We start from the raw sequence: 9,166 nt of genomic DNA on the forward strand, positions 1-9,166 counted from the left end.
CACATAATCCTGTATTTCTTAGGAACATGACTACACAGTGTTTGTTTTTGTCAGATGAAATCATTAAATCTAAACTATCGGATTATTTATTTGTTTATTTGTCTAAAATTTAACAGTTTAGAATATAAGCGGAAATATTGCGTATTAACAAACCAAACGAAAATAACGGGAAATTATGAAGGATACAGAATGAAAAGGAGACAAAAAAAAGCCCCTCTCCCCCAAAAGGAGAAAGGGATGGGAGGAGACGTGACTAAGGAAACGAGCGGCGTCCGCACCATATGATTGGAAGTTACACAATGACGTCGACGGAAGTGTTTTCGGCCGCTAGCGCGGGAAGACTTACTGACGTTGTTGAAGACACAGAGCTAAACAGACAGGGGTCGAGCCAGCTGCCAGAATTATTATTACTACTACTGGAGTTTTAGATATTCATTCACTCCGCCCTAGGTAAGACTTCTAAAGCGGTCCATGTTTATGAAAAAAGACACAAGGCGGCCCTTTGGAGCTAACAACGGGGCTAATGTTATTAGCTCATAGTAAGCACAGTGGCTAACTCACCTAGCCTCGTTAGCTTCCATGATAAGTTGTGCTATAATGCTAAAAGCAGTGCCAAATGCCATTTAATGTTCAGGAAGACGGCGTGGAAATCTTTCTTTAAGTGTTTACTAACCGCAGCTAACATGGGCTACACACCAGTGATGTCTGGGTCAAGCTGTCTCTGCTGTTCAAAGTAAACCACTAACTTCACTTTCTCATTAGCGAGCTGCATAACGAATACAGTTCGGTCTGTTGTGATGTTAAATTTCTTAAGTGCCGCTCTTGCATCCCAACGTTATGATGTCAAATTTTAACGTTTACTGTCCAACGAATGAAATAAGGCTTGACGTTAACGATTAATGATCGTTATGTCTTTTTCTCCAGTCGTTCAACCATTCTTTAAACGATCTGTTAACTCATGCTTGTGCATACCGGGTCTAAAAAGACTTGTAGCAAATCTTTCAGTACAACAGAGCGATCTTTCTGAGGCGTGCCTCTTCTTCTTTTGGCTGCACTGTTTAGGGGTCGCCACAGTGTGCCTCCATCTCGCCCTACTCCTAGCATCCTTCTCTGTCACTTCAACTCTGCATGTCCTCCCACACTACGTCAATGAACCTTCTCTGTGTTCTTCCTTGTTTCCTCCTTTCTGCTAGCTCCATATTCAGCATCCTTTGTCCCAGATATCCACTGTCTCTGCACTTGTCCAAACTGACAGAAGTGGACTGAAACTGACTTTACTCCTACACAGCACCCATGCTATCTTGCATAGATACAGCGCTTTAGGTTGAAGTTGTAAAATGTTGCTTTTTTTGTTTCTTTCTTTTGGTTTTGTTTGTTTGATTAACTTGGCTCTCTCTCTAACTTTGTCTCCAACACTACTCCGTAATCAATGGTTGGGAGATGGTGACACTAACAAAAAGACAGCAGGCTGAGCTGGAGGTGGAGCTAAAGATGCTTTCATTTTCTTGAAAGTTAACTGAATGAACAGGATTAGAAATAAGGGGTGCATATATGATGTAGATCATAATTGGCTTGATAATTTGGATTTCAATTATTCTGGCATGTTATGGTTTACTTGTTAGGTGACATGTCTTTGAATATTGCAGCTTTCACGAGAATAGCTTGATTAAACAAGGCAGCTACATGTGGATATCATGGTACAGGATGGAATTCAGCACAGTGCTGGACATTTGTTTTATCTTTGTTTCCAAAATATTGTTACAACCTACCCTACCTCTGTATAATTATGATATAATAATTATAGTGTGTGCATTTTGTATGTTCATTTTAACAGAATAAAGAAGAGTCATGCAAGCATTTTTGAAAGGAGCAACAGTTCAGGCAGCCAGGCCTCAGAAAGATAAGGCAGTTGCTGGACCCAGTGCAGAGAAGAAGGCCAAGGCTGTTCCTTGGGTAGAAAAGTAGTAAGTATGACCCACAAAGGTGTACTGTACACTACATCTGATTAACTATACAGAGTTACAGGAATCTCAAGAATCCTTCAGGACAAAACTTTTAACCGCCTTTTAACCCGGGGACTGTTCAGTATTGCCATAAAAATCCAAGATTTTTTTGTTTTGTTTTTTTAGTCTTGGGGTTGATTTACAGAAATGTTTAATCTGTAAAATGCATAATGAATAATAGCGTCATGTGTCTCATTTTTACATTTTGATCATCTTTTGATGTCACAGTGAAATTCAGGATTGTTTCTTGACTCAAAATGATTATTAAATCCCCCAAACATGGAACACATATTTTGCATGTAAGTGCGTTGGAGGGTGACCACAGAGCTACAAATAAAACAGTTGGACTTACGTTTTTTTTTTTTCCTTCCCCATCTTTACAAGAATTTCTGGTCCTTTTAACTGACTGCCATTATTTCACAAATGTATTATTTATTATGTATATATTTATTTAATATTCCTATGCAGTGCACTATCATCCTAATGTATTTTATTCTATCAGTTATTGTGTAATAGATAGTTACACTACAGTATTTTTAACCTGGTTCAGTCGTTGTGATTTTTTTTTTTTTGTGTTCTTCTCTTTTTGTAATTTTGTTCAGCAGTGCTTCTGTGATATGTTGACTAATGACAATAAAATAATCTAAAGTCATATTTTTGTGAAACTTTTGTTTAACACACAATTATCACCTAAATTATGATATAAGGTCATGTTTGTCATTTTAGAGGCAAGACAATGTGAAATGTAATGGATAGTGAGTCATATTATTGACTTTCAGATGTTTAAATTGAACAAATATTTCACGGTGATGCGGTTAAAAGTGCTTCTGTTTCGTTGTTGCACAGTTCTTTGGAGTCTATATATAATCTGTAGCCTGTGCTGATATTGAAGCTTGTGAGGTACTCAAACCAGTTTGTTTTTTTTTCTCTTTCTTCAATGAACTCCAGCAGGCCAAAGTGTGTTGATGAGGTGGCCTTTCAGGAGGAGGTTGTAGCAGTGTTGAAGAAGTCTCTGGAAGGAGCAGATGTAAGTAACATTTAGTTTTTGGTTTTTTTTTGGGGGGGGGTTATAGCCTTGGCTGCATTACTGCATTTGGTTTGTTGATGACAATGAAAATGCCATACACTCTGCTTTTTGGTCCCTTTAATCTTGTGATTCAGAACAGAGCCTTTCAAGATCATAATGTGGAGGGTTGTTTTGGGTGGAAGTGGACAGTAAACATTTCTCTTATCTGATAGAAAACTTTAGTCAGCAGACTTCCCATCACCTGATAGGAGATGAGTGTGTTTTTGTTCTCGTGCATGTACCACGTATACTGTAAGAATGTTTTCGAACTTGTGTCAGATTGCTTTGTCACAATGTAGCAGTGTGTTGTCAGATATACAGTATAAACATGGTTATTTCCAATATTTTTGTATTCAGGTTGTACTTGTGCTCATTTTGCACATTCTGCAAGGCCATAAAGGCACAGTATCATTGGATCTGTGTTTAAATTGCAGCTTCCCAACTTGCTCTTCTATGGCCCTCCTGGAACAGGAAAGACCTCTACCATCTTAGCTGCTGCCAGAGAACTTTATGGGTGGGTAAACTGTATGTGTGGTATTTGATAAGAGATTTCACATCAGTCATTTCTTCATCATAGTTTTTAAACCTTTGTTGATCTCTCTCCTTTTTTCTTTGCACTGTTCCTGCTCATATTTGACTCGTGTCTCTGTTTTCAGTCCAGAACTGTACAGGCAGAGGGTGCTGGAGCTCAATGCCTCAGATGAAAGAGGCATCCAGGTCGTCAGAGATAAAGTCAAAAACTTTGCTCAGCTCACTGTTGCCGGGACACGCCCAGAGTGAGTGAGCATTTTACAGTTTGTGATAATAAGAAAACAGCTAGACTTATTTTTTGTTTTTTGTTTTGGGGTTTTTTTGTACGAGGTTACTCACATTTATAAATTGGTAAATGTGAATTAAAAGGCAAACTGGGATTGTTTTCAGCTCTGCATACATCAGACGTCATCCTCTAATTGTAGAGCCAATCACAAACTGAAGGAATAAGTTCCTGTATGTACAGTTTTCCTTTAAAACATGCAAATATTTTTGGCTATAAAGGTAAAGTGACTGTGTGTCATAAAGCACATTTCAGTGGTGCCAGCAGTGCTCTGATGATAACTCAGTTTACAGATAGAACAGCTTTTGGAATAATTATTGAAATAAAGTACCAAAGTCTCTGTCAGTAAAGTCCAAACTAATGCTGAAACTTTCACTATTTTGCTACATTTGCAGCGGGAAGTCGTGTCCTCCTTTTAAGATCATCATACTGGATGAGGCCGATTCCATGACAGCGCCAGCTCAAGCTGCTCTCAGACGGACCATGGAGAAGGAGTCTCGCACAACTCGGTTTTGTCTCATCTGTAACTATATAAGCAGGTCTGCTGTGGGTTGTTGCTCAAAATCAATTAAACACACAGATTACACAGTTAACACACAGTTATTGTAATCCTGCTTGTATGTCTGTGTGTTTTCTAGGATTATTGAGCCTCTGACTTCTCGGTGCTCCAAGTTTCGCTTCAAACCTCTAGCCAATCAGATCCAGGAAGAACGCCTACTAGAGATATGCGAAAAGGAGAACCTCAAGTACACCAAAGAGGTAGGAAGAAAGAAAATGATTGTGCTGCTATCCGGTCTTCAAGTGATGACGTGATGAATCCTGCTTCTGGGCCCAAACGACTCAGCATTTAACCCTCAGGGCTCTATACTGGCCACTTGTGGCCACTAACAAGCTGAAAGGGTGGTGATTTTTAACAGACCCTGAGGGTTAATAAGGCTTTTGTGTTTTTAACATGTTCTAATGCTTTGTATCTTGTTCTATTTAATCTCAAGAAGCCCCTAAAAACAGTCAGTGATCACAGTGGTCCGCCTCTCTGTTTTTATTACCACTATTCATTTTAAAGCTTCAGGTTTTGAAACCTTACGATGTAACTACAGCCGAGCCCATGCAGCAGTATATTAATGACTAACCTGGTATTTTGGATGGATTATATCAGTTGTTCTCCTGACTGAAGTTTGGTCCTTTTACAGCATCCTGCCATGCGGTTGCATTTGTCCCTAACCTTCAGGAACCCTCACGTTAATTTTTATTGAGTGGGAAAAAGTTAGCGTTCGTCCTCCAGCCTATCTGTGTTTATGCTAACATAGCTGTGTCGCTAGCGATCATGTAGCACATCATTATATACCAGCTAGCCAAACTTCAGTAAACCCTACAAACGTCACTGCTGTTTAGTTTTCTGTCTTCATTTATGTTGGAAGTGATAACAGAGCTGTACATCTTAATTTTTTTTCAGAAATCCCTCAGGCTGAACATGGTATATTATATTTACTATAGATGGAAACTAGAGAGCTAACTTCCTGCTAACTTCTAACACCGTTAAATTTCATAAATTCTGTTTTCACGGATGCCTGGATGTTAAACTTAATTGTTACACCTTGTAAAGCAGCAACACTGATCATTTTATTAAAGATGAAAAAATTTAGACAGTTTTTCAATCCTCAGTGATGCCGCAGCGATCGTTTGACTGTGACCTTAAGCGGAGTTTGGGCCCAGACATGGCTGATGACGTCAGATTTAAAGACCAGATAGTGTAATGTAGACCTGTGAGAAATTTCTAAGATGTCTTACGCACTTCTAGTGTAGGTTTTTTAATTGCTCCATACATGGGGAAAAATGCCTCGTAATAATTATTTGAAAGTGCTCTTTGATTTTAACTGAGAGGCTGACTTAAAAGGAGAGTGTAAAAGAAATTACCAGACATAATAATCCTACCAGTGGGTGCTGTTAAATGTTTTTTTCTTTACAAAAGCAGCACACAAAAAGAAAAAGATTCATGTAACAAATAAAAGAAAGTCTGCTCTTTCCTTTTATTACTAATGAAGCTGTAATCTTCAGCAGTGACAGTATCTGCAGGTTTAAAGATGATCAGTTTACACTTTTTAGGTCTTTTTGGAGACTACTATGAGGATATGTGACATTTTAGTCCTTCTACAAAATGTCAAAAATAATTAAATAGTTGACCAGTACAAGTATAGTTTCAACACATTTATTTTACTCATCCACAAATACATATTGAATGTTTTTTTGTTTTCGTTTTTTTTTACACAGAAGTACAAATCAGGGTTTAGTAAGGAGCTCAACTCAGAACGATGAGCTGTATCTTTTAACTTTGTTAATGTTAGATTGAGTCTGATCCTGGCACCACCAGTATTTTAAGATAAATCTGCACACATCCTCCCCATAACAGACTCAACAGAAAGTCAAGGTTTTAAATACCCAAGTAATTTGTGTCGTGCTCACTGTATTAAACTCACTTCCAGCCCTGTATTTTTGTTCTTGGACATTACTGAAGTAACTTTGCATGATTCACCATTCAAATCAATCCTTATTTGTCTTGTTTTTGTCCTTGGTGCAGACTCCCAGTTGAGTCCAGCCAGCTTTCTTGTGATTTGATTGCAGAGGCCAAAAAAACAAAAACAAAACAAGACAACTCCCATTTTCCTGTTTGTTTAACTGCTCTGCTGTTAAGCCTGTCCACAAATGTATATGAGCAAACAGCTGTTTATTTTTTAATATTTAATGTTTAAAACAGGGGATTGTTGCAGTTGCCTTTTTTAGGTGTAGCAGACATCAGCCCCTGTACAACTAACTGGGGTTTAAGTTTGCAGTGTTCAGTAGCATGAGCAGAAAAGTGATATGTACATCAGTCAATTTACGATTCAATGCACTGTCACTCAATTTCATTAAGCAATAAGAGGCTCCACCTACTGGTCGAAGCACATACTACAGTCATTCTACATGATCCATTTCTATACATTTGATTTAATTGTATTAGAAGATGATTATTAACATCCTTTGCTGGTGCTGCATTTTCAAATAAAAAAAGAACACAAAGTGTGTGAAGAGATGGTGTTTGTAAAGTATAAACATTTTTGCTTACCTGTAAAGTATTTTTGATAAAGGGAATGTTACGCAGGAATGTTCCTGCCTAAAATTTTGATTGTAACATAAATAGATGGATTATCATGACTGCAGACTTCTCTACATTTGTGAAGAGTACGTGTGGCCTGCTCCCGTCATAAGTACAATAGCACAAGGCAGAGGAGTTCTCAGTGACAGGCAGGAAGTGTTGAATATTCTTAACTGTACGATATGTTAAAAAAATGGCTAATGTAATTCAGATGCCTGAGTGCACAGCCAGTTTCCATTTTACTGTGTTTGGTCTGGTAATACTGGCGGTGTTCCTCCACCACTGTCACTGTCCCTGGTCCTGTGCCCACCTTTCCCAGGTGGTAATCCATCCATGGTCAGAAATGTAGTCACTGTTGAAAAGAGAGTCTGATTTGAGTGACATCTATGTGCTGCATAACATTTAATGTATAATCAGTTTAAATGTGAGTGGAGATATAGCAGAACTGCAACTGCTTTCTTTGCACAGCTGGTGGAGTCTGATAACTGTCTTTCCTAATCCAGAGTATAGCAGCATTGGTGCGAGTGTCTGAAGGCGACCTGCGGAAAGCCATCACATTTTTGCAAAGTGCTGCACGCCTCAATGTCGACAAGGAAATCACTGATTGTGCTGTTATTGAAATAGCAGGGGTGAGCTGGACTTCATTTGTATCACAGTAGACTGTAAGAAATGATTATTAACTGTAGTTAGAATGTCTTTCTCATCTGAGATCTTGCTTCTGCTCTCTGTTAGGTTGTACCTGACAAGATGATTGACAACCTGCTCCAGATCTGCTTCAGAGGAACATTTGAGAAACTGGAGGTAGCAGTCAGGGTAAGTGTTCTAATAGCCTGAAATAGATAGTTAAGCACAAAATAAAAGGTATGGCAATCAATCTTTAATCATCTTCTCTGTCAGAACATGGTGGATGAAGGCTACGCAGCCACACAGATCTTGACACAGCTTCATGAGTGTGTCATAGAGCAGGACCTGAGTGACAAGCAGAAGTCGACTATCACAGAGAAGATGGCAGTAAGTCATATAATACGGTGCTTTTTCTTTTTTTTTGCAGCTACAATAGTAAGTCGGAATAAATGTAGAAGTTAATCCTTTTTTTAATGACTCGATCTGTTTGTTTTTCTCTGGTTCAGGTTGTGTGCAAGTGTCTGTCAGATGGTGCAGACGAGTACCTGCAGCTGTTGAGTCTGTGTTCAGTCATCATGCAGGAGGCTTCCCACAACTAAATCCCCTTCCATAAACAGCATGGTCATCTGCTCCCATTGGGACCAAAGGCTTTACAGAGACACTTAACTCAGATTTATCTGCATTTGATTGTTGTTTGGGATGCTTAACCGTGGACACCAGGCGACAGTGATCATTCATAAACAACGTCAGAGCACTTCATTAAAAAAAAGAAAAAAAGGACATGTTACTACTTATCCAACATACTTTTGTACACTTTTTGAATTCTGGAAAATAATAAATAGTTCTTTCTTGTTTTCAGGGGTTCACTGTTTTTATTCTTCAAGGAAAGTGTTGAGTTAACAAGCAAAACTGTGACGTGTGCTCTTGGTGCTTTCTTAACTGAATTGTAAGACATATAATACAGTGCAGTGCAGGTTTGATCCACCTCTCGTTTAAACATGGTTTTGCTTTGGCATGATAATCACCCCAAACGCACTACCAGTGCAGTAAAAACATCATCAGTCATGAAATTGGCCTCCTTAGAGCCCAGACCTCAACATTATTGAAGTTGTGTGTTATCATCTTGACTGAGAATGAAACAAAAGGCATCCATCCAAAGAAAAGCTTTGGATATCTTTGAGGACACCTGGAGAACACTTTGTGAAGTTCAAGTTCAAATTTATTTATATAGCACTTAAAACAACAGGTGTTGACCAAAGTACTGTACAATACAATGGGCAAGGCAATAAACAAAAAAACAGAATAGTGTTTTAGAAGAGAATAAAATCATTAAAAAAAAGTGAATAAAATCATAATAAAGTGAATAAAATCATAAAGTATAATAGTAACAAACTCATGGTGAATCAAAAGACAGAATAAAAATGGGTCTTTACAGGGAGTGCAGAATTATTAGGCAAATGAGTATTTTGTCCACATCATCCTCTTCATGCATGTTGTCTTACTCCAAGCTGTATAGGCTCGAAAGCCTA

The 9,166-nt window shown here is 38.4% G+C and overlaps 1 protein-coding gene across 1 annotated transcript; it reads left to right on the top strand.

Moving 5' to 3' along the window:
• Positions 1 to 278: 278 nt before the first annotated feature.
• On the top strand, positions 279 to 8,491 carry rfc4 (replication factor C (activator 1) 4). Its single transcript, XM_005748438.1, has 11 exons — positions 279 to 450; positions 1,835 to 1,964; positions 2,952 to 3,030; positions 3,504 to 3,583; positions 3,726 to 3,845; positions 4,279 to 4,422; positions 4,522 to 4,642; positions 7,517 to 7,642; positions 7,746 to 7,826; positions 7,911 to 8,024; positions 8,144 to 8,491. The coding sequence occupies exons 2-11, from the start codon at positions 1,849 to 1,851 to the stop codon at positions 8,234 to 8,236; spliced, it is 1,074 nt and encodes a 357-aa protein (XP_005748495.1). The 5' UTR covers positions 279 to 450; positions 1,835 to 1,848; the 3' UTR covers positions 8,237 to 8,491.
• The last annotated feature ends 675 nt before the right edge of the window (positions 8,492 to 9,166 follow it).

The sequence above is a fragment of the Pundamilia nyererei genome, unplaced genomic scaffold, assembly GCF_000239375.1.
Source record: "Pundamilia nyererei isolate P.nyererei 1_Seehausen unplaced genomic scaffold, PunNye1.0 scaffold00222, whole genome shotgun sequence".
In the NCBI taxonomy this organism is placed as follows: domain Eukaryota; kingdom Metazoa; phylum Chordata; class Actinopteri; order Cichliformes; family Cichlidae; genus Pundamilia; species Pundamilia nyererei.

What these genes read in the sequence shown, in the direction of transcription:
- rfc4 (XM_005748438.1), top strand. Translation starts at nt 1,849, where the DNA reads ATGCAAGCATTTTTGAAAGGAGCAACAGTTCAGGCAGCCAGGCCTCAG. An exon ending in AGTCTCTGGAAGGAGCAGAT is followed by an intron (nt 3,031 to 3,503) that starts GTAAGTAACATT and finishes TTTAAATTGCAG; the next exon opens with CTTCCCAACTTGCTCTTCTA. An exon ending in GTTGCCGGGACACGCCCAGA is followed by an intron (nt 3,846 to 4,278) that starts GTGAGTGAGCAT and finishes CTACATTTGCAG; the next exon opens with CGGGAAGTCGTGTCCTCCTT.